Below are 26,194 nucleotides of genomic sequence, written 5' to 3' on the forward strand. Positions count from 1 at the left end.
TGTTCCCTGCAGCAGACGGGACGGGAACTAACCAAATATTCATCGACATGAATGAATGATACAAAGACTGAACACACTATTAACATTTAATATATTGAACACAGAATAGACACATTCTATTTACAATGATTCGCGTGTATCACATCTGAATCCGTACATAACAAACACTATTTATAAAAACTTATAAACATTCTAGAAGTAGAACAACGCTTACACACATTCATTCATTTATTACTGTTATATGGAGACGTGGGATGTGTCGGGTATATATGCTCATAAACGTCTTTCTTATCATACCAACTCTCATCTAAAATTCTCTGGAATAAGACATTATTCATCTATGTGATAGCGACCATCGGCTGAATGAAAGGAAACTCGCGATGATGACGTGCGCGGTCAAACGAGGAAACAAAGCTCAGCTACCCACTCGTATCTTTCCGTAACCTTGAAAAAGGCTCGTCCCGGAAGGAGCCGAGTTGGTCACGAATGCATGACGAGAATACTGGTGTATACATATACACCGAAAGCACACACCTCTCTAACGACGACCTGCTTGAAGTGTGTTCCTCGTGGGATTTCCACGTGTCTTCTTCGCACAGGTGAGCTAATGAATTTGCATCACGCCTTTTAATAGTAACATTGTGTTATGGGACGTCGTGTACATTGGTCAAGTTGAGAAACTTTCCGTCCCGATCTCGCCTTCCATTCGTTCCCAGTCACGACATGAATGTAGCGTAGCTACAGAAGCATGGCAAACACGAATCGTGTTTCTGACGGGCACTCGAATGTAATGAACGTATGAAATGGTCAACGTATTTCATAACGATGTCCTGAACAGCCAAAGGCGAGCACGGATATTACAACATGTAGATATAAAACAGGTTAGAAAGTTTCCGCGGTGACGACGCACTGATCAAAGCCACAAAACAGGATATTGTATATACTCGTGTTTATACTTCCGGAAAATACACAATGGCTTCACGATGACGCGGGGCATATGCTCTCTCTCTCTCTCCCCCGCTCTCTCCCCCTCTCTCTCTCTCTCTCTCTCTCTCTCTCTCTCTCTCTCTCTCTCTCTCTCTCTCTCCGGTTAGGCTGTCTCACAGTCATATTATTTTCCTATCCGGTCTAAATGAATCAAGTCTACATTTTCCACGGGTTCTCAATCTTCCTTCTCACTGGGGCTTCATTTAAATTTAAATTTAGCTGTTTATTTCTACCTAAACTATATATTTTCAGAGTCTAAGCGTTAGTCTTTTGTCTGGTATACATTCCAGTGTTCTCCTTTCACGGTACAAATATTCTAAACAATAAGGGCTATACAGATCATCGTAGGAAGGCGGCATTCACGCAGACACTGCATATCTATAACACACAAGTTCTGTATATCACCTGTTATGGACTATGCTGTATGAATATTATACTGAGGGCTTCATGTATACGCAATAGCACGTATTGTCCACCTGTAGTGCCGGGGGCTCCTTTCTTGTCCGGGTATCTTGCTACTTAACGCCAGGTGAGCATCCATGAAATATTTATTTACATAGCTACTCGTATATACATCAACCAAGTCAGCGATCCAGACCACTCGATCCCGTTAGTCGCCTCTTGCGACAAGCATGAGTTGCTGAAGATCAATTCAACCCGGATCTTCACTGATGACCTCAGGTGTTCATCCCTGCAGCATATATGGTATTTTCACATATCTGCCTGTGGACCTCAGGCGTAGGTACATCCTGGCTGGTTTAATCACATCCTAAGGCTCTTGTTACATGTCAAACGTGAAGCTTTGAATACGCTCTTATTAGTATCCCATGAGTTCGACGGTCCGTCCGTCCCTCCGGTTCTCAAAGGGGACAAATTTTCTAAAAAACAATTTAAATCAGAGAAATGAAATGTTGTACACGGGTGTTACTGGTCATGATCTCAAATGAGTTCGAACATTGATGTAAATTCAATTTGTATTAGAGTTATGGCTTGGTGATTTTCACCTTAGTGCATACTACGTGAAATGGGGACAAGTTTTCTCAGAAACTATTGACGTTACATGAATGAAACTTTTGCATGCATATCTCAGAGATACTTCTCAAGACATTGTTCGAAAATTGGTCCCGTCGATTAAATTTTTACTGAGTTATGGCCCTTGCTCCGCGATTTTCAAATTAGTGCATACTTCCTGAAATGGGGACAAGTTTTCTCAGAAACAAGAGTTATGGCCCTTGCCCCGTGTTTTCCAACTTTGTACATAGTGTGTGCAAATGGGACACGTTTTCTCAGAAACTACTGAAGCTACAAGAATAAAAGTTTGCATGCTTATCTAAGAGATTTTTGTCAAGGCTGAGTTTGAAAATTGGTCCAGTGAATTATTTGTAAACAGAGTTCATATGGTCCTTGCCCCGTGTTTTAAAACTTAGCGCATAGTGTGTGCAATGGGGACAAGGTTTCCAGACTCAATTATTTACAGACCGCCGTCATATCTACACAGTATTAATCAAAAAAGCAAATTTTTATCACCATGTATGTTCTTCCAAAAACATAATACTTCAGAACGCTTTTACAGAAAGTACCAGCTCAATCCATTCTTAGGAAAACACAATTTGAGTACTTCAGCTTTCCTATCACCAATATTCAAAGAGACAATCAAATCTAAATTCAACTCCCTCTTCAAGGAATCTCTTCAGGATGAAAATGCAAAAAGAGGCACAGAAAACAAACTTAGGACATACAGGATAGTTAAAAATGAAATAAAATTAGAACCCTATCTCAGTCACTGTAAAGTAAAAAAATATCGAGTTCACATTTCTAAACAAAGATTAAGTAACCATAAATTAAATATTGAACTTGGAAGACATACAAAGCCACCAACCCCACTACATCAGAGGCTATGCTCTACATGTTCAACCATTGATGACGAAAAACACTACTTACTTCACTGTATTAAACACACTCAAGAAAGAAATATACTCTTTGAAAAAATATCCAGCCAAAATGTAAATGTAAATGTCCACAGTCATGAAGATAAATTATTTCACTACATCCTGTCAACTAATGAAGCAGTCAATATCAACTGCATTTGTTTCCATATCTATAATTTCAAACAATAAATACCCCTTCATAATCAACCGTTGACATTTTATGTATAAAAATATCATCAAATATGTAATATCGATTATTTTGTTTTTGTATGTGTCTACAGGAATGTAAATTATGTATGTCTGTATATATGTATATATGAATCATAATGTCTTGTCTTTTAAAATTGCATCTGTCCCGTAATGGAACGTTTCTGCAATAAATATTATCTTATCTTATCTTATCTTATATCTTTATAGCGGGAATATTGCTGAGTGCGGCGTTAAACAATAAAGAGCAACAACTACCACACTGTTCATCAATGAATGTAAACCAATAACTGCGATGGCTGTTACCGTATTTCGTCGATTAAACGCTCAGGCGTATATTTCTGTCATACACTGACCCCACAAAGATAATAATGGGGAGTATTCTGTGACTTCTTTCAGTGGCATTTAGAATATTGTGCATAAAATATTACCCGGCGTTCAATTGAGACCCCCGCATTTAATCGAGAACGGGCGTTTTATCAAGGAAATATGTTAAGTTTTAAATATGATATGCTAGTAGCCTTAAGCGACGCCATAACGAGAATCATTTATGTGACGTTCAATAAATATTGTAATTTCCCAAATGTAATAGTTAGGACGAACGGAAACAACGCTCCGCGAAAAACTACAACACAATATAATGATTTAGAGAGCTATAGTGACCTATTCAACCCCCAACAAATATTTCTGGGCAGTGCTGTGATTGGATTTAATGGACTGCAGCAGCGCGACCCTCGGTCACTGAAATGTTGGGAAAGTCAATGTAGAGGTGAAGCAGAGGTGGAGTGAATTGGGGTTCAACGTCGCGTTCACTTATATTACGATGTGCGTGCGTGTTTGTGTAGCTGCTTGTACTCGTCCGGATAGACTAAAATCTAATCTCTGAAATGAACATATCGTACATAAAAAAAACAGTTGTTCAGTTATCTTAATAAAAATATAATAAAAAGGAGCCCAGTGACTCTCTTCATTTTCAGATATTGATACTGCAGTGATCTAGACTTGCCAAACATTATAGACTTGCATGGGCTGTATTTGATATATATTTGTATCAGGGTCTGTAAGACAGACTATCGTCCGGACGGATGCTGGTTTTGTAGTGCTAGCCCACTGAGATGCCATCCCAGTCGGACATGTTTAGTTTCTGAACTCCAGCAAGTAAGGGACGCAACTCTGCACAGCCAATTTGAGTGAGTGAATGTTTTCGCTGAACGCGTCAGCAATATTCCGACATAATGGCGGACTGGAGGTTGCACTGAAAATCACGAGCAAGTAAGCCTGATCACGTGATACATTCACAGGGATCTGTTGTTTAACTTAAATGTCATAATAATAAATTTTGCCTGTCTTTTTTTAGCCTCCAATGCCCCCCTCACCACACACATACACATATACAGAGATGCATGTTTCATAGTAAAAGGACTTAAAAACTTCATTATTCAAATCAGAGCTTCAAAATTCCAGTGATAAGTTTTAGTCGACTCGCACAAATTATTGGGGACCAATTCTTCTCGTGAATCGAATTAGGGTATAGACCAAATAATCTGATCTCATTAGCAACATCAATACATTCACTAAAAACCTCTTTCAAATCAGTAGGAGTAAGTGAGTGAGTATGGTTTTACGCCGCTTTTTGCAATATTCCAGCAATATCACGGCGGGGGACACCAGAAATGGACGTTGTACCCATCGGGGGAAAAGAACCCGGGTCTTCGGCGTGACGAGCGAACGCTTTACCCACTAGGCTACAAAACCTGCTCCTAAATAGGACGACACCTGTTTTGTCGGTAGATGTATTGACATTAATAACAATTATGTTTAGCCATGTTACCTTGAATTAGCATTTCGCATTCACTAAAAGATCAAAGGTGCCGACAGTACTGCGATAAAGTTACGTCATAAAGTGACGTCTTGACGCTGTACGGGGGCACGGGTGGCCCAGTCGTCTAAGGCGCTGCGGTTCGCTGTGCAGAGTTGCGTCTCTTGGGCACGCCAGAAACCTGTGATTGTTGGTCCGAATCCCGGTTCGCCCCGATTACGTTTCTAGGTTTGTCAGCACCATACCCGTGCTCGTGTGTTCCACCGAAGTGGTTAACGTCTGAGACCTGCATCACTTCGGGCTTTCCTCCAACATTAAGCTGACACGCCGCGATATAACTGGAATACTGTTAAAAGCGGCGTTAAACCCAACTCACTCGCTCACTTGACGCTGTTCATGCAAATGCCGCCCCCACGCACACCGAGATCTGACGTATCCTTGGCACTGTCCTCTCAATCGTGCCTTTCACGTTCACCATGTTACTTAGCATTTGGGTCAATATTTGTTCAAGGGTGACATTTTGATGTTACAGCCATGACTATGCTGGAGGAATTGCGGAAGGTGTATTCTATGGCCATAATTGAAACACTTGTGACCCCTGTCCTGGGAAGCGCGGATAACATCGACGAGCTAAGAGTCATAGTATTGTCCGGATTAGTTGATTTTGAAGACCGAGTCAAGCAGTGTGGGCAGACTGATGACGTCGACATGGAAACTGGCGATCTTGGATTATCTCCCTTTGAATCTTTCAAACACAGACTCCGAGATATGGAAGATTACTTGAAGCACAAGTTTAGGGAGCGTACAACGTCGAGGCAGACTTCCCTTTTAAACGGAAGTTTAAAAAGTAACGACTCAGGTTAGTAAGCTCAATCTCATTTATCAAATTTTCGAGGGCTTGGTCGATTGGCCTATCAGCATTTATGCCTATCTAAAATTGTATAAATACTATGTATATTTTATCATATTAATAATTATCTTCATTACATATAGACACATAAACAGTTCCTTGCCGTTTGTACCCGTTTTAGGAACACTATGATTTGTCTTTTTCACATTAAAAACACGAACTGATATTTTTGTTCATGTACACATATTAACAACTAACGTCTAGTATCTGAAATGTACTTATCTCACAGAAAAAAAAATAATACAAAAATATAATAAAAAAGGAGTCCAGAGACTCTTCATTTTCAAATCTAGACTTGCCCACTATTATATTTTTTTGATATATTTGTTTCAGGTTCTGTATGACATCTATATCTATATGTTCTTATGTATAAACCAACGTAGGTCATTTTAACTGATAATCGACGAACACTGAATTAAAGTACTTTATTTTACTTGTAATGGTGAAATGATATTTTTGTTAAAGGGCAAGTTCACACGGAAATGAACCTATTTTTCTTGTACTTTTTCCACATTAAAAGTGTTAACATAGAAGTGTCATAGACAAAAATATAAAAATATCACAATTAATTAACATATTTTTCGCATTAAAACTATTTATATTTTTCACATTTACCAAGTGTTCTATTTCCACAACAAAAACACCATGGCTTATGCCCCGTGCAATATGACGTCATTGGTGCCAATTGATAAACATTATGACGTCATCATGCTTTGTTAGAGCCGCTTCACGTGGTGTAGGTCCAGGTGTGTGATTCTAGCGTCTCAGATGCCAGCCAGCATAGTGTTATGCTGAGTCACCACTGCGCCGGAGTGTGTCGTAGGCCATGTTGTTTTACCGCAAACTGGTACTTGATATCTTTTGCGTTGAGAATAGACAGGGACCCAGTTGAATTGGCACCAATTACGTCATAATCTAAGGGGGATAACTCAGGCCTGTTTAGCTCGAAAAACGAAGGCCTCATAACGGCATATCATTTTCACACTATTGTGAGCTTCCTACGTTCACTGTGAAAAAAATGAGTGTATATTTTCAAACACAGATACTAATTAATTTCTAAAATTGCGTTTTGTTTAGAAAAAGAAAGAAAGTGATTTTTGCGTGTACACTTCCCCTTTAAAGGGAGGCTTGTCTAAGGATAGATAGTAGTCGTAGCAAATATGAAAACTCAAATTGTGAATGATTCCAGTGGTTAATATGGTTAATAACATCCCAAAACAGTAGAGAATACTTCACTTACAATATACGTGGGGCGGTGGGTTAGCCTAGGAAAGCGTTCGCACATCATTCCGAAGACCCGGGTTCGATTTCCCACATGGGTACAATGTGTGAAGTCTGTATAGGATGTCCCCCGCCATGATTTTGCTGGAATAGCGTAAAAGCGGCGTTAAATAATACTCACTCACACTATGTCCTTTCCAGCAGACGGTAATGCTGTGAAGCAGGCACTAAGACAGAGTTACCCCCGTCTGGTGGAGGGCCTCTGTCTCAATGGAACCACGCTACTCAATCAGCTGATACAGGACAACTGCCTCGACGACAACGACGTTGACAGCATCAGCACCAAACCAACGGACAGGCGTAAAAATCAGCAGCTGCTGAGACTCATCTCTACACAACTATCCTCTGACAAGATCGTCGATGTGTTTATTCCAGCGTTACGTGCGGAACATGCCCACTTAGCTGATGCGTTTTGCGAGGCTCTCAGACAGATCCAATCCCCTGCTGTCAAACAGTGCCCGTATTGCAGGCTCACTGGAACGGTTGACCCCAGAGGCGTTGCAGAAGCCTTGTATAGTAAGAGCCTTATTATGGAAAATTGTTTGAGGGATTTTGTTAACCCTTCCTTGCCTACAATTAAAAAATGGAAACGAATTTTGGATTTAATCCAGGACGCCACTTTGATCATTGACACTTTACAGAATAATTATAGCGAGTTATATGAAGAGCTGAAGGCACTTAGTGGAGCTGTGCAGATACACTGGTGCACGTGCAGCCTTTATGCAGTTTCTACCAACAGCTCTCCTGGTTACAACGACACCATTAGCGTGTTTAGTGGGGAGACAACTCTTACGCCAAGTATCCCTGGTAAGTGAGTGAAGGAAAGTTGCTTTATGCTTCAGTCAATACTATAACCAAACTCATAAAAAGTACATATACTTTATCAGGTACGATACCTCACTGCGCGAAGATCTGAAAACCCCAAGGGAGGTCAGGTCAAGTGAACGCTCCAATCAACCAATCTGCATCAAAGGTTTCTGTATAAGCATACAAACTAGTATTTTGGTCCCTGCCATTTGCTATGTATTCGATCATATAAAGTTGATGGATATAACGAACACACTTACAACAAAATAACGGATATAAGGAACTCACCTTGTGATCCCGTGTGTACTTTTGTCAACCATAATGTTTAAGTGTATAACGAACTGTTAATCCTTGAGCTAAGCTCCTCACATGTAACCAACCTGCCTATAAAAACATCCGCAGTTAGGCGCGGCTGTTCGAAGTGGCAATAAGCAATTGAGGTGAGGTGAAATGGCGTTTAACGTCGCGTCCAAGATTATTGCACTTATATAGCGACGTGCATGCACGTGTGTGTGTGTGTGGCTGCTTGTACTAGTCCGGACTGATGCCGATTTAAAGTGCTAGCACACTGAGATACCATGCCGCAGTTTAACATGAATACCCCACTCAGACACAGTATACTGACTCCGAGCCGACCAGTCCTTGTTTTAGCCCCTTAATGCTGAGCGCCAGACAGGGTAACAACAAGTACCATCTTTTAACGTCTTTTGGTATGACGCGACTGGGGGTCGAACCCCGGACCTTCCTCTCTTCGGGCGGACGCTCTACCATTAGACCACGGAGGCGGTCCTATAAACAATTGAAGGCAACTGATTTCAGATACAGATCTAAGATGATCACCATGCTTTGTGAAACCCAGGGGAAAGTAGTATGTGTTTGGTGTTGGACGAAGTGTTTATGTGGCCAAGTCTTTATTCAAATTGAAAATAATGTTAATCATGACTAGTGTGCTATTCCTCTGTTAACAGCGTACCAAATGAAGTCATCCACCCGTGGCATTTGCGCCATCATCAACAACACCGATACCCACGCCGCTGATACCCAAAAGGTGGACGACCTTTTTACAAGACTGGGATTCACTGTTGAAAGGATCACGAATTTGACGAAGCGACATATGCTCTTTAGACTCGAGGAGATCGCCAGTAGAGACCACACGTCCCATGACGCGTTTGTGTGCGCCATTCTTCTCGGCGGGACAGACAAAGACCATGTATGTGACATCAGCATGGAGTCCGTCCATATCGGATATCTTGTCCAGCCATTTCGCGCTCTCAGTTGTAGGACCCTTGCAGGGAAGCCGAAGGTGTTTTTGATACCCTATGGTTCCGGACTTCGACGACAGCCAGGCCTGGTGATCAGAGAGGCAGTGCCTCACTCGCTTCTCGAGACCCGGAGGACTGTTGTGCCCGAGGACGCAGACATCTTGTATGCACGTGGCACTCCACCAGGGTACCATACCTCACACTGCAAGACCACCGGCTCCTGGTACCTCAATAACCTCGTGGAAGTCATGGACAGACATTGTGACACGATGGACTTTGTCACGTGCTTGGGGATGGTTAATGAAGGTGTGGGCAAAGTGGATTACACAAAACATGACATCACTTACACACAAACTACACACATCATGAGTACACTCAGGAAAGTTCTCTATTTCACGAAACGACCAAGGTCGAGGTCAATGCAAGAGGAATCTGACCTTGAGCGAGAACACAGTCCTCGCTCTAACGTGCAGGACGCTAGGCCGTGAGGTCAATTGCCAAATCCAGTATGGAGGATGAATAGAGTCCGTGTGATATCTCGGCGATTAACCTTGAATAACCCTGTTTACTATCTGGGTTAACACTAAATCTGTGTGATTTATGGGCGGCTGGGTAGCCTAGTGGTCAAAGCGTTCGCTTCTCACGCCGACGACCCGGGTTCGATTCCCCACACCAGTACATTGTGTGAAGAACATTTCTGGTGTCCTCCGTCATGATATTGTTGGAACATTGCTAAAAGCGGCGTAAAACAATACTCACTCACTTTGTGTGATTTATGTTAAATCAGCATGGATGACCTCTGTATAGTCGTCGTGTGATTCGTGTGTGCCCTGTTTGATTTCTCCAGAACGAGGCTCATTTCGACTGTGCCACACACTGTCAATGCTTTTCGGAGGTTGGCCAAATCAGTTAACAAGAGACTATTTGTGGAGTGGTTACAAGCTCAAGTGCCCGGGTTCTATTCCGTCCTCGAGCCCTTTCCTGGTGACTCGTCGAAGAGGTTATTGCCAAATGATATTAACACGTATTTAACCATTGCACATGTGAATTCCTATTTTCTGAAAACAGGTCGATTTGGTTGACAATAACGTTCAGACATGGCAATATAAATTATATATGTGCAATACGCGAGTGTCACTGCTTGCATGGTTATGATGTTCTGTTCACATAAATGTTGAAATTTCAGTCAGTTGACGGAAAACACCAACAACACACCGTACCTCGAACACGAACACACGCAGTAAGACCTATACCACATAAAATGGAATCTCATTAACTCGATATGTCGTTTAGACATTAGAGTGTGATCTCATTAAAATCAAATCTTAGTTCTCGCTGTCGCTAAACAAAGATCTGAGGACATCCCATTACGGGTCACGTCAGAACGACCTTTTATCCGACCAATCAGAGCGTCGCTTACCAGATCGTGACAGTCGGAATGTGTTTTCTGATCATGCAACATCGAAAACGTTAACAAGGGGTATTCCGAACGACAGTTACGGCCCGTACGACTGATTCCGTCAAAATTATCGTCTATCTCTCGCTTGCGTGGGATAAACATTTGAATGGAGGAGGCGTTGCACAGTACGTGGAAAGCACTGCCATACAATCTCAACCATTTATAAGACATTCCGGAATGTTCGTTTGTTCAGTTTTCAAAATTTTAATCGAGAACTGTGTGAACATATTTTTCAAGCGTAGTCTGAAATGGAAGTCGCCAGGTTGAAACGAGTGCCGTAAAGCTCGAGAAAGGTGCTTTCATATTGGCTGATGTCGACTTCTTGTTAGTCATTTCAGTGGTCGTTCTTACGTGCCCCGTAATGGGATGTCATCAGCACTTATTTAGCGACAGCGAGAACTTCGATCAGATGTTAATGAGATTGGACGATGTGACGTATCAGTATTATAGGTTCCCAATATCGACATTCAGCTTATCTGGAAATATGGATAGCTTAACGCAGTTGGTTAATGGTGTTTCACTGTAAGTATGATGTCGACGGCTTGGTCGTGTGTCATATAATACAGGCACGAATTCAGTCAATAAAAACACTTGGACTTCAAACTTGTTAAAGTATTACATATACACTGACACTGGTGTGAGGCTGACGGTGTCGGGGTGTCTGTTGTGAGTCTGTTTACTAGACTGGGAAGGTGGTCAGTGATGTGAGGATGACGGTGTCGGGGTGTCTGTTGTGAGTCTGTCTACTAGACTGGGAAGGTGGTCAGTGATGTGAGGATGACGGTGTCGGGGTGTCTGTTGTGTGTCAGTTGTGAGTCTGTCTACTAGACTGGGAAGGTGGTCAGTGATGTGAGGATGACGGTGTCGGGGTGTCTGTTGTGTGTCAGTTGTGAGTCTGTCTACTAGACTGGGAAGGTGGTCAGTGATGTGAGGATGACGGTGTCGGGGTGTCTGTTGTGTGTCAGTTGTGAGTCTGTCTACTAGACTGGGAAGGTGGTCAGTGATGTGAGGATGACGGTGTCGGGGTGTCTGTTGTGAGTCTGTCTATTAGACTGGGAAGGTGGTCAGTGATGTGAGGCTGACGGTGTCGGGGTGTCTGTTGTGAGTCTGTTTACTAGACTGGGAAGGTGGTCAGTTATGTGAGGATGACGGTGTCGGGGTGTCTGTTGTGAGTCTGTCTACTAGACTGGGAAGGTGGTCAGTGATGTGAGGATGACGGTGTCGGGGTTTCTGTTGTGTGTCTGTCTACTAGACTGGGAAGGTGGTCAGTGATGTAAGGATGACGGTGTCGGGGTGTCTGTTGTGTGTCAGTTGTGAGTCTGTCTACTAGACTGGGAAGGTGGTCAGTGATGTGAGGATGACGGTGTCGGGGTGTCTGTTGTGAGTCTGTCTACTAGACTGGGAAGGTGGTCAGTGATGTAAGGGTGACGGTGTCGGGGTGTCTGTTGTGTGTCAGTTGTGAGTCTGTCTACTAGACTGGGAAGGTGGTCAGTGATGTGAGGATGACGGTGTCGGGGTGTCTGTTGTGTGTCAGTTGTGAGTCTGTCTACTAGACTGGGAAGGTGGTCAGTGATGTGAGGATGACGGTGTCGGGGTGTCTGTTGTGTGTCAGTTGTGAGTCTGTCTACTAGACTGGGAAGGTGGTCAGTGATGTGAGGATGATGGTGTCGGGGTGTCTGTTGTGTGTCAGTTGTGAGTCTGTCTACTAGACTGGGAAGGTGGTCAGTGATGTGAGGATGACGGTGTCGGGGTGTCTGTTGTGAGTCTGTCTACTAGACTGGGGAGGTGGTCAGTGATGTGAGGATGACGGTGTCGGGGTGTCTGTTGTGTGTCAGTTGTGAGTCTGTCTACTAGACTGGGAAGGTGGTCAGTGATGTGAGGATGACGGTGTCGGGGTGTCTGTTGTGTGTCTGTTGTGAGTCTGTCTACTAGACTGGGAAGGTGGTCAGTAATGTGAGGATGACGGTGTCGGGGTGTCTGTTGTGAGTCTGTCTACTAGACTGGGAAGGTGGTCAGTGATGTGAGGATGACGGTGTCGGGGTGTCTGTTGTATGTCTGTCTACTAGACTGGGAAGGTGGTCAGTGATGTGAGGATGACGTGTCGGGGTGTCTGTTGTGTGTCGGAGTGTTTGTTGTGGGTCTGTCTACTAGACTGGGAAGGTGGTCAGTGATGTAAGGATGACGGTGTCGGGGTGTCTGTTGTATGTCTGTCTACTAGACTGGGAAGGTGGTCAGTGATGTAAGGATGACGGTGTCGGGGTGTCTGTTGTGAGTCTGTCTACTAGACTGGGAAGGTGGTCAGTGATGTGAGGATGACGGTGTCGGGGTGTCTGTTGTGAGTCTGTCTACTAGACTGGGAAGGTGGTCAGTGATGTGAGGATGACGGTGTCGGGGTGTCTGTTGTGAGTCTGTCTACTAGACTGGGAAGGTGGTCAGTGATGTGAGGATGACGGTGTCGGGGTGTCTGTTGTGAGTCTGTCTACTAGACTGGGAAGGTGGTCAGTGATGTGAGGATGACGGTGTCGGGGTGTCTGTTGTGAGTCTGTCTACTAGACTGGGAAGGTGGTCAGTGATGTGAGGATGACGGTGTCGGGGTGTCTGTTGTGAGTCTGTCTACTACACTGGGAAGGTGGTCAGTGATGTGAGGATGACGGTGTCGGGGTGTCTGTTGTGAGTCTGTCTACTAGACTGGGAAGGTGGTCAGTGATGTGAGGCTGACGGTGTCGGGGTGTCTGTTGTGAGTCTGTTTACTAGACTGGGAAGGTGGTCAGTGATGTGAGGATGACGGTGTCGGGGTGTCTGTTGTATGTCTGTCTACTAGACTGGGAAGGTGGTCAGTGATGTAAGGATGACGTGTCGGGGTGTCTGTTGTGTGTCGGAGTGTTTGTTGTGAGTCTGTCTACTAGACTGGGAAGGTGGTCAGTGATGTGAGGATGACGGTGTCGGGGTGTCTGTTGTGAGTCTGTCTACTAGACTGGGAAGGTGGTCAGTGATGTGAGGATGACGGTGTCGGGGTGTCTGTTGTGAGTCTGTCTACTAGACTGGGAAGGTGGTCAGTGATGTGAGGCTGACGGTGTCGGGGTGTCTGTTGTGAGTCTGTCTACTAGACTGGGAAGGTGGTCAGTGATGTGAGGATGACGGTGTCGGGGTGTCTGTTGTATGTCTGTCTACTAGACTGGGAAGGTGGTCAGTGATGTAAGGATGACGTGTCGGGGTGTCTGTTGTGTGTCGGAGTGTTTGTTGTGAGTCTGTCTACTAGACTGGGAAGGTGGTCAGTGATGTGAGGATGACGGTGTCGGGGTGTCTGTTGTGAGTCTGTCTACTAGACTGGGAAGGTGGTCAGTGATGTGAGGATGACGGTGTCGGGGTGTCTGTTGTGTGTCTGTCTACTAGACTGGGAAGGTGGTCAGTGATGTGAGGATGACGGTGTCGGGGTGTCTGTTGTGTGTCTGTTGTGAGTCTGTCTACTAGACTGGGAAGGTGGTCAGTGATGTGAGGATGACGGTGTCGGGGTGTCTGTTGTGTGTCAGTTGTGAGTCTGTCTACTAGACTGGGAAGGTGGTCAGTGATGTGAGGATGACGGTGTCGGGGTGTCTGTTGTGTGTCTGTCTACTAGACTGGGAAGGTGGTCAGTGATGTGAGGATGACGGTGTCGGGGTGTCTGTTGTGAGTCTGTTTACTGGACTGGGGAGGTGGTCAGTGATGTGAGGATGACGGTGCCGGGGTGTCTGTTGTGAGTCTGTCTACTAGACTGGGGAGGTGGTCAGTGATGTGAGGATGACGGTGTCGGGGTGTCTGTTGTGAGTCTGTCTACTAGACTGGGGAGGTGGTCAGTGATGTGAGGATGACGGTGTCGGGGTGTCTGTTGTGTGTCAGTTGTGAGTCTGTCTACTAGACTGGGAAGGTGGTCAGTGATGTGAGGATGATGGTGTCGGGGTGTCTGTTGTGAGTCTGTCTACTAGACTGGGAAGGTGGTCAGTGATGTGAGGATGACGGTGTCGGGGTTTCTGTTGTGTGTCTGTCTACTAGACTGGGAAGGTGGTCAGTGATGTGAGGATGACGGTGTCGGGGTGTCTGTTGTGTGTCAGTTGTGAGTCTGTCACTAGACTGGGAAGGTGGTCAGTGATGTGAGGATGACGGTGTCGGGGTGTCTGTTGTGAGTCTGTCTACTAGACTGGGAAGGTGGTCAGTGATGTGAGGATGACGGTGTCGGGGTGTCTGTTGTGAGTCTGTCTACTAGACTGGGAAGGTGGTCAGTGATGTGAGGATGACGGTGTCGGGGTGTCTGTTGTGTGTCAGTTGTGAGTCTGTCACTAGACTGGGAAGGTGGTCAGTGATGTGAGGATGACGGTGTCGGGGTGTCTGTTGTGAGTCTGTCTACTAGACTGGGAAGGTGGTCAGTGATGTGAGGATGACGGTGTCGGGGTGTCTGTTGTGAGTCTGTCACTAGACTGGGAAGGTGGTCAGTGATGTGAGGATGACGATTGTACACGTGCCCCGGAACAGTGTGTATCGATTACCGATCAGATTGTGGACTTTTGAATGAAACATACACGATGTTTACGGATAGTGAATACTTGATCATTTCACACAACCCGACATCAATTTACTGTTAATTAGGTGCGAGAGAGTGCTGCCTGGCAGTGACAGTGTCACGGCGTCTCTCGTTACTGCATCTCACTGTCGGGAGTCACAAGTTGAACTTCCGTAAAGCTGTTTTCAAATTAGAAGAATACATTAGTCAAATATTGATATAGTTGCCAGGCTGACGGTATTGACAACACTGCACTCCCTTTAATTGTTGCACAGTCATCGTTGTAGTGTGCAGCTGAAGGGCTTTGATGTGTTGCACAAAATTTAAAAAATGTTCGCGAATTCGATCGCTGCTTTAAAAGCAAAACGAGCCATAGACAGTAAACATGATATAGAGGAGGTTTTAAATATCATGATGGGCAATGCAACGTATTTACCAGCTGCGGTCTGTAGTGTGAGGTCGAGTGAGTGGTAATGCACTATAGCTTGAGGATGATCTGTGAATGTTGTGTGAGGTTATTGTTGCTCTACGCCGCAGGGAGAAAACGTCCAACTGCAGGCGGCCCGTGATGAGCCAGGTTAAGGGCCCATGCCATCGGGTCACGATGACACAGGACCAGGTCAAACATTGTCGCCATCAGAACCTCCATATTGTGTCTGTTGTCTGTTTACAAAACTGGGAAGATGGTCAACACGGGCGGCTCACACGTGTGTGAGTGTGTGTGTGTGTGTGTGTGGGAGGGGGGGGGGGGGGGGGGGGGGGGGGTCTGCCTATGGTCAGAAGATCGCGTCTGTGGCGGTGGTTGCATGACTGTGAAGACAGAGCCAGGTCACACATTGTATTTATCATATCTTTAATAATGGGCGGCTCTCAGGCAGTCTTAAAATAGTTATGGCCTACTCCGGTGTTTGGCTTGGATAATGTGTCGAGATTAGATACTTTTTCAGTTACAGCTACAAAACCCGACATTTCTTAATTTAAAACAATGAGCCTGATTTAAAAAAGAAAGAAAAGGAAAACACCCTGCAACAATGTCATTTTGTGGCAATATCTTTTTTTTTTCAAAAGTGTGAAGCAAAATTATATTATTCAAGGATTTTCGGGGACAGTTCCCCCCAGAAACAAGCTTCGTGTTCTGTTACACACTGACACTCAGTCGGGATACTTCGGAAGAATAGGACCCCAGTGCATGGTGCTTTTCAACTAATAAAGGCTCGGCTTATTAGGATGTGGGAGCTGGCTGACTGTGTGTCATGGTGCCCTTGGCGTGGATCGTTGGGCAGGTCTGGACCAGATTCGATTACCTACCTGCCGCCGTTCAGTTGGATTATTGACTACTGTAAATAAAACCAGAGCTGCCCCGAGTCCAATACTTACAGCCGTCGTGGTATACCTGCAATAGTGCCGGCTGCGGAAAACAACATTCACTAACCCTCCGTTATACAGAATCCGGATAGTCCTCGGTGACTGAATTGTGTAATAACATGTCACGCTTCACCGCGTTGGGTACATGATACGTTGATCACTCGTTCAGTAATAGTTATACAAGGCGTAGCACATGGAGACCGCACACATGGCGGTAAGGTCACGATTGTTTAAAGATAACGGTGCCTGCACACGGCGCTGTAAATATTTGAAATATGAATTGTAAGGAATAAATAATAATTAAGTTAGTATAAACGGGTGCTCACCTTTGCAGCTTAAACATATTTTACGGTGTGGATTTAATACTGGGTACTGACACGAGGTTGATCATTCTGAATCGATACAAATGCTCGTTCAAAGATGTCTGTATAGTCGATACGTCACTTAGACGAGGCAACTTGGTCCCGGTAGAAATACACTTTATTCGTCACTATAAGTAATTTCATTTGTTAGATAATTACATCATCTATCATGATTGAGTGTGAGTTTTGTTTAACGCCGCTTTGAACAGTATTGCAGTTATTTCACGGCGTGTGAGCTTCATGTAGGAGGAAAGGCCGAAGTGAAGCAGGTCTCAGACAAAACCAGAAAAGTAATCGGGTCGAACCGGGATTCGACGCCAGTCATAGGTTTCTGGCGTGCCCAAGGGACGTAACTCTGCACAGCGAATTGCGGCGCCTAAGACAATTGTGCCCCCGGTTCGATTGAACAATTCGAAATATATACAGCTTTTTCAGAATAACTAAAAACTCAAAGTTTGGACATAATTATGGCCCTGTCACACTACAATCATAGCATTAACGTATATGGCGACATATGGAAATTTTGCCAAAACGCCGGCAACGCTGAAACACGCTATGGATAAGTTAGGTGTAAGTTGTATACGTTAAAAGCACGCTGGTATATGCCGTTGCTTCAAAACATTTATGCATGCACAAAATTTTCGGCGTATGGGAACGTATGAAGGTTTGAATTATACGTTAGGCATACGTTAGAGTTACGCTATACCTACGTTTACCTTCGCCAGATAAACGTTACCCATACGGCCCGATTTAGGCACCTTTACCCTACGCTTACTACACTAAAACATTGACATATCATAAATATATAATTATTTTGATTCCGCCTGTTACACAACATCTACCCTGGTGATATTACAGTCAATCTCAATGACTCCTCTACATGTGTAAGGTATCGAGAACTCACCCCTAAAGGAACAGGGCACATGTTTTGTTTGTTGTTTAACGTCGCAATCAGCAATTTACCAGCCACATTATGGCGGCCTGCAAATGACGGTGTCTGGACCACACAATCCAATGACTGATATTGTGAACAGCGTTATCCCCGCCGTCGGGGTACAATGAAAAACTATCAAGCAAGTCACTGAACATGACCGTCCGATCCTATTGGAGCATCGGTTACAAGGGACCTATTCTAATCCGGAATCCCACGGGGTAGGACACATGTGAGGCAATACACTTATACCGCTTCAGGGCCGCAATTACTGACTTACTGGACCTGAATATGAATATATATCGTCTATGCATATTGCACCTGCTCGTACCAACAAGCCAGTTGCCAGGCTGCACAGGACGCCAGATGGTAGACGACAAACATCACAGATCTCACAATAAGAACTTTAAAGTCTAAACATGTATTCTGGCGCCCATGGAAATAAAGAATCACAGGGATATTATTATTGATGCACCATGTTAACAAACCTGTATGGCGACGGAGTGTATTGACTGTAGTAGGCATATACACACAGGCAAGGATGTCGGTGTCAGTGTAACCATTGATCCCAGTATTGACTGAAGCCTTGAATAAAAGTGCTGTTCTTGCAATAAAAAAACCTGCTATTACAATTTGTTTGTTAATATAGCCCTAAAAGTCAGACCTAGGACCAGTTAGAAGATTTTAACAGTGGAATCCGGTTCCGAACACCAGCCGGGTGGGACTTGAGGGTGGGAACAGGTCCCGGATACTCCATGACTGTCCTAAGACAAACTGAAATGAGGATCGGTTGGCTGCATTGTGTGGCAAATCCGAGCTACGAAGATCCTCGCTCATGCTATCAATGGGTGAGTGAGTTGGATTTAACGTCGCTTTTAACATAATGCAGTTATATAACGGCGTGTCAGTTTAATGTGGGAGGAACGCCCGATGTGATTGATGTCTCAGACGTTTACCACTTCGTTGAAAACCCACGAGCACGGGTATGCGCTGACAAACCTAGAAACATAATCGGGATGAACCGGGATTCGAACCCACAATCATAGGTTTCTGGCGTGCCCAAGAGACGCGACTCTGCACAGCGAATCGCGGCGCCTTAGAAAACTGGGCCACCCGTACCCCCTCATGCTATCAACCATGCATGTACTGGTTGGCCTCGACAACACCTCGTTTATTTACAGGTCGCCGTTGTACCTTGCACATACCTGACTGGCTGTAAAAGCCCCTCATTCACTTCACGGGGCGGTGGGGTAGCCTAGTGGTTAAAGCGTTTGCTCGTCACGCCGAAGGCCCGGGTTCGTTCCCCCCATGTGTTCAGTGTGTGGAGCTCATTTATGGTGTCCCCCGCCGTGATGTTGCTGGAATATTGCTAACCATACTCACTCACTCATTCACTTCTCACAGCAATATGACGCTGTTCACCTGCTGTTTTGTTGGTTATTGCTCACGTTGGATAAATCACAGACGTGTCAGAGCAGAAGAAAATCCAGCCCATGTCACAGAAGAAAGACTAAATCGCAAAAGAAGGCTGTTTCAAACTAATTTGAACTATTTACTATTTATTCACGTTACCTGTTTAGCTCGGATGAAAGTACATACAGTCCGATTAAGCATATGCATGTACTTAAAATAGCCATATATATTTGAGTTGATAACAAGCACAGAAAAACACATTTAAAGTTTTTACCTGAGCAAAAGAAATTAAGGATAGATATTTGATTACAATAGAGCTAGTGACTCTTTATGACCGACATAGATGATGTATTTTTATAGGGCTGCATTACATCTCCAGGTCTTCGTGTCGTTTACAACTGTAACATACCTAGAATGGGTGGTGGCACCTGAACATTTGGTCATTTTCTATTGCGTAGAATACCAAAGTATCATTTGTATGTGTTGTCTCTTATTTCTATTTAAGGCTTTGCAATGCCCAATCCTGTTTGCCTCATATTCGAATGGATAGCAAGCGCACAAACATTGACAGGTTTACCATTTACCGAGACAAAGAAAGCATATACGTCAACCGACCTGGCTAGATGGTGTTTACTGCTTAAGTTCAGTCTTACTGAGACCCTAGGCCTTCGCGTCACGTAAAACTGTAATATGACTAGGATGGACGGCGGCACAAGATGATTTGGTAGTTTTCTTTTGTGTCCAATAACGAAGTATTGTTTTGTCAATTATTTGTATTTAGGGGCTTTCAAATCTCATTCCAGATTTCCTCAAACGTTTCGTTGGATTGCAAAAATAATTTTCTTTCTTTGGACGAGAAGCTTTGATCAAATCAAATCGTAAGGTCAACGACGAGTCAAGTTTGTTATAGAAAATAACAATAACATGGAGATGTGTAAACTTTGAAGTAACTTGTCAACTCACGTTCGTTAAAGCGTGGTACAATTTGGTCTTCCAGATGTTTCATCAAAGGGTTACTGAAGGTAATGGATTATTGGTAATTTCCTAAATGTATTGTAAATAACGCCGCGAGGACTGCACTTCTGGAAAAGTATAAAATAATATGTATTGAAATAAAAGACAACTGGAACTTTCATCACAGCCATTGAAGCGGAACCGACTATAGCGATATAATGAAACAGATCGATTGTCATCACATCCACAAGACATAACTTACAACTTGGTAACTGACAAAATTTAAATAGATCCAACTTTAATAGAACGCTGTTACTGCTCTTTACAAAGCTCTAGTTTATTTGCAAAAGGGAATATTGACTGGTTGTTGGTAGCAACGTAACGTCGAAAACGTGTGATTGAAACCATGTACACGACAGGTTTAGATGTCCGGGGAACATGCGTATATAACTGCATCGATATTCCACAGACAGTGATCAACAAATATACATGTTCCACTTGCATCGTGGGGATGACGAGCCCTCACCGTGGAGGGTTATTGTGTATCCCATCTGTTGCCGGGATGCACAGCTTGTCAACATGATGACAAGTTTATAAGTATCGGAGACAGGCAGACCCTGCCACTGTGGCTCACGTTCAGACAACTTTAAGGTTCGAGTGAGACGCTGGTTCTGTTGTATTCAGATCACCCTTGGTATCAGCTATGGTGAGTAAACTTGTATGAGGATCGAACTCGGAATAAGTCAGTAAATATACATGTATACACAATCATGCCCACCTTTTTAATTGTACTTTAACAAATGATGTGTACAATCAGGGATACTATAGATGCATTATTTTCGCATAGTCTTTCTGGTATAATCAATCAAATGTTAACTGAAATTCGTTACTTGTCAGCATCAGAAGTGTCTATTAAGTTCCATTGTGTGCGTCCCAAGGCCAGATGGGTCACATCAAGTAAAATGACGGAGGCTGGACATTTTCAAATATCATCATCAGCTGATTTAATATGTAAATTTGTTTATGAGAATGTTTGCACGTTATTTCCCTCCAAAGGGATTTTCCGAAATCCACTTTAACCTTTCCTGCTGGCGTAATTACTGTGCTAGTTTCCAAATATCAGTCTCGCTTTTTTTGGAATGAAGGTATATGTGATTAAAAAATGTTTTTGGACAATGTTTAACTCATATTGTTTAATAAATGTACTCCTGTTGAGTTAAGATTGTTATTAGATTCATCTTCAAGCCGATAATTATACTGTGCGTATTCGGTGTGGTCATTAAGAAGCGTATTCGGTGTGGTCATTTAGAAGCGTATTCGGTGTGGTCATTAAGAAGCGTATTTGGTTGGTCATTTAGAAGCGTTTTCAGTGTGGTCATTAAGAAGCGTATTCAGTGTGGTCAATACGAGGCGTATTCGTTGTGGTCATTAAGAAGCGTATTTGGTGTGGTCATTAAGAAACGTTTTCAGTGTGGTCATTAAGAAGCGTATTTGGTGTGGTCATTAAGAAACGTTTTCAGTGTGGTCATTAAGAAGCGTATTCGGTGTGGTCATTTTAGAAGCGTATTCAGTGTGGTCATTAAGAAGCGTATTTGGTGCGGTCATTAAGACATGTTTTCAGTGTGGTCATTAAGAAGCGTGTTCGGTGTGGTCATTAAGAAGCGTATTCGGTGTGGTCATTAAGAAGCGTATTCGGTGTGATCATTAAGAAGCGTATTCGGTGTGGTCAATACGAGGCGTATTCGTTGTGGTCATTAAGAAGCGTATTTGGTGTGGTCATTAAGAAACGTTTTCAGTGTGGTCATTAAGAAGCGTATTTGGTGTGGTCATTAAGAAACGTTTTCAGTGTGGTCATTAAGAAGCGAATTCGGTGTGGTCATTTTAGAAGCGTATTCAGTGTGGTCATTAAGAAGCGTATTTGGTGCGGTCATTAAGACATGTTTTCAGTGTTGTCATTAAGAAGCGTGTTCGGTGTGGTCATTAAGAAGCGTATTCGGTGTGGTCATTAAGAAGCGTATTCGGTGTGATCATTAAGAAGCGTATTCGGTGTGGTCAATACGAGGCGTATTCTGTGTGGTCATTAAGACCTGTGTACGGTCCAAGTTCCTGGTAATTCTCTGACTGCCACATCTGTGAGAACATTGATTTACAAAATGACTCATGTTTGGGATATTAGATACGCCTGTCAGCAATAGCCATGATATTTGATACGAAATTGTAGTTTGAAAGAATAGATACATTATGTACCGACTGACCGAATTGTATGACTGATCCAATACAATGGGCCGTGGGATCTCAAACCGAGACATTGTTTATTTGATGTTTAAAGCCGCACTCAGCAACATTCCAGCTATATGACGACGGTCTGTAAATAATCGTGTCTGGACCAGACAATCCAGTGATCGACACCATGAGCATACATCAACGAAATTGGGATACGATGACATGCATCAACCAAGTCAGCGAGCCTGACCACCCGATCCCGTTAGTCGCTTCTTACGACGAGCATAATCGCCTTTTATGAGTACGAAGATAAATTCAGGATGTATCTGGTATTCTAACCAACGACAATGCGAATGTCCAGCTATTGGTATTGTGTGTCTGTATTGTTGAATGGTGTTGTTCTCCGTCAGAGGGAAGTCCTATCAGTCCACGTGGGACAAGCCGGATGCCAGATGGGCAATGCATGCTGGGAGCTGTACTGTTTGGAGCACGGTATCCAGCCCGACGGTCAGATGCCTTCTGACAAGACTCTCGGGCATGGGGACGACTCCTTCAACACCTTCTTCAGCGAGACCGGCGCTGGGAAGCATGTTCCGAGGGCCGTGTTCGTGGACCTTGAGCCAACTGTTGTAGGTTAGTCATTCTCGTAAAAAATATCAGTGACAGAATTATGCCATGAACAAGTGTCGTTATTTACCTTTACATTGCGCAGGTGGTTTATTGATGTCTTGTAATTTCAGACGAGATCCGTACTGGCACCTACCGACAGCTGTTCCATCCCCAGCAGCTGATCACCGGCAAGGAGGACGCCGCCAACAACTACGCCCGTGGCCACTACACCATCGGAAAAGAAATGATTGACCTGACCATCGACCGGATCCGGAAGCTGGCAGATCAGTGTTCCGGTCTCCAGGGGTTCCTTGTGTTCCACAGCTTTGGGGGTGGCACAGGGTCTGGATTCACCTCCCTGCTCTTCGAGCGGCTTAGTATAGAGTATGGGAAAAAGTCCAAGCTTGGGTTCTGTATATACCCAGCCCCACAGATATCAACAGCTGTGGTCGAGCCCTATAACTCTATCTTGACCACTCATACGAGTCTAGAACACACAGACGTGTCTTTCATGGTCGACAACGAAGCCATCTATGACATCTGTCGCCGTAACCTTGACATTGGAAGGCCAACCTACACCAACCTGAACCGTCTGATTGGTCAGATTGTCAGCTCCATCACCGCCTCGCTCCGGTTCGATGGCGCCCTGAACGTGGATCTGACGGAGTTCCAAACCAACCTGGTGCCTTACCCAAGAGTGCATTTCCCTCTGGCGAACCTTGCCCCCGTTATCTCCGCTGAGAAGGCCTACCATGAGCAACTGACCGTGGCTGAAATCACCAATGCTTGTTTCGAGCCCGCTAACCAGATGGTCAAGTGTGACCCCCGTCACGGCAAGTACATGGCTTGCTGTCTCCTATACCGAGGTGATGTTGTCCCTAAAGACATCAACGCCGCTATCGCTGCCATCAAGACCAAGAGAACCATCCAGTTCGTCGACTGGTGCCCGACTGGGTTCAAGGTCGGCATCAACTACCAACCACCAACTGTTGTCCCCGGCGGTGACCTGGCGAAGGTCCAGAGAGCTGTCTGCATGTTGGCAAACACCACGGCCATCGCTGAGGCCTGGGCTCGTCTTGACCACAAGTTCGACCTGATGTACGCCAAGCGTGCCTTCGTCCACTGGTACGTGGGTGAGGGTATGGAGGAGGGAGAGTTCTCCGAGGCCCGTGAGGACTTGGCTGCCCTGGAGAAGGACTACGAGGAGGTTGGGACCAGCACCACGGACGATGATCTGGAGGAAGGAGAAGAGTACTAACGCCAGATTACCCAGCCCCGCGCTTTTGCATTGCTCGTTACCATGGTTACTAACTACGTCACTTTGAGTTTTATCGAAACCTTATCACGGTGATATTGTGATTGCGAGAAGATTTGAATAAACTCACCGGAGAGTTTTTGAAAATAGAAATTTCAGCATAACGCAAAGTAGTGTTCGTGGTGCGTTCTGAAAGACTGTGACCCCTTGACATTTTTAAAATATCATTCTTTAAGAATAAGAGGTAAGGACCAAATCACATATTCGTTGTAATTTGTGAGTCACATATTCGTTATAGTTTGTAAGTCACATATACGTTGTAGTTTGTGGCAGTTTAGTTCTTTAAGTGCGGTGGTAGAGGTAGCCTGTGCGGGAGTAGGGGTGGTCTGTGCAGGGGTAGGGGTGGTCTGTGCAGAGTTATGGCCCTTAGTTGTGTCAGAATCTGATGGTCATGAATTCGAATTCAGGATTCACCCTGACCATTATCCTTGGTTTGTATGCACCAAAGTGTTTAAGGCGGTGTTAAACCCAACTTACTCCCATATCGAGACAATCACAGGCACAGCCAAAAAAATGTTGTTGATAACTTGGCAGGGTCTGGTCAGGTATCTCCACCCCGAGTAGAAAATCGGAACCCATATCGTCATTATATGTAAATGACTAGCTACTTTGAAACAGGTCTTAACACAATCTGACAGGATTGAGTGGCAACTAGGCCTACCGATGCTGTATCGTCAGTAAATGACGTAGAACAACGAAAGGGACCCTTTTATAACCAAGAAGGGTATCACGAATGAAACAATAGAAGGAACTCTCTTAAAGCTCGAGAAATAATCCATTATAATTAAAAACCAGATCTTAGCTACCGCTCAACAAAGATCCGAGGACATCCAATTACGGCTCACGACAGAGCGGCCGTTCATCCGACCAGAGCGTCGCTTTCCAGATCAGTAAAGTGACAGTAGGAATGTGTTTTCTGATCTCTAAAGATTTAACACGGGGTATTCCGAACGACAGTTACGGGCGTTACGACTGAATCCATACATTCGAGGCGATCTATTGCAAATCCAGAATGTTCGTTTGTTAAGTTTTCACATTTTTAATCGAGAATTTGTCAAACAAAATGTTTTGAAGCGTAGTCGCCAGTTTGAAACTAGGGCCGTAAAGCACGAGAAAGTTGCCTTCTGATTGGCTAATGTCGACTTCTTGTCAGTCATTCCATTGGTCGGTCAAACTTTGCGAAAGGTCGTTCTGACGTGACCAGTAATGGGATGTCCTCAGATCTTTGTTCAGTGGCAACGAGAACTAAGATCTGATTATAATGAGATTGGAAAATATCAAGAGGTCGCGGTTGCGAAAACGTGATACAGCATATAAACTACACTTCCTTACTGTATATTCAGGATGAGTTTTATTTGGCGAAATGTAAAATATCTAAACCACACCAGGATGTATAAAGAAAAAGCACATTTGGGTGTGTACCTAAGCCCCTTTTCCAAGAAGAAAGAAATGAATCATTCAGGGGTATATCCGTGATATGTTGTTCGTGATAAGTCACGTGATGTGATTGGCCTCGTTTTGGAACAGGTCTGCTGTTTTCCCCTACGTGACGACCGCCCTGCTGTGTTTATGTATGGTGTACTGTATACAAAATTGATGTCAACTTTCAAAAATTAATAATAATATTAAGCTGATAATAAAATGATCGTTTATTAAGATGGAGATCAGGGGTCACACACGGGAGTGAAGGGCGGAAGGTTTGATGAGGAAACAAAGGACGGTGTACGGCAAGAAAACAGGAACTCGTTATTGGTCAGTAAATACAAATAGTGAGTGAGTGAGTATGGTTTTACGCCGCTTTTAGCAATATTCCAGCAATATCACGGCG

The 26,194-nt window shown here is 44.2% G+C and overlaps 2 protein-coding genes across 3 annotated transcripts; both read left to right on the forward strand.

Moving 5' to 3' along the window:
- Positions 1 to 476: 476 nt before the first annotated feature.
- LOC124139769 lies at positions 477 to 10,629 on the forward strand. 2 transcript variants are annotated; one of them, XM_046507088.2, is made up of 4 exons: positions 477 to 599; positions 5,474 to 5,800; positions 7,274 to 7,939; positions 8,908 to 10,629. In XM_046507088.2, exons 1-4 carry the CDS (start codon positions 491 to 493, stop codon positions 9,687 to 9,689), a joined length of 1,884 nt encoding a protein of 627 aa, XP_046363044.1. In that variant the 5' UTR covers positions 477 to 490; the 3' UTR covers positions 9,690 to 10,629. The 2 variants fall into 2 exon arrangements, with proteins under 2 accessions (XP_046363044.1, XP_046363045.1); XM_046507089.2 differs by having other exon boundaries at positions 7,277 to 7,939.
- A 10,157-nt stretch (positions 10,630 to 20,786) lies between these two features.
- On the forward strand, positions 20,787 to 24,562 carry LOC124139771 (tubulin alpha-1C chain-like). Its single transcript, XM_046507090.2, has 3 exons — positions 20,787 to 20,925; positions 22,853 to 23,075; positions 23,183 to 24,562. Exons 1-3 carry the CDS (start codon positions 20,923 to 20,925, stop codon positions 24,307 to 24,309), a joined length of 1,353 nt encoding a protein of 450 aa, XP_046363046.2. The 5' UTR covers positions 20,787 to 20,922; the 3' UTR covers positions 24,310 to 24,562.
- Positions 24,563 to 26,194: the final 1,632 nt, after the last annotated feature.

This window comes from Haliotis rufescens, unplaced genomic scaffold, assembly GCF_023055435.1.
Source record: "Haliotis rufescens isolate VD_foot unplaced genomic scaffold, xgHalRufe1.0.p SCAF_1, whole genome shotgun sequence".
Classification (NCBI taxonomy): Eukaryota; Metazoa; Mollusca; class Gastropoda; order Lepetellida; family Haliotidae; genus Haliotis; species Haliotis rufescens.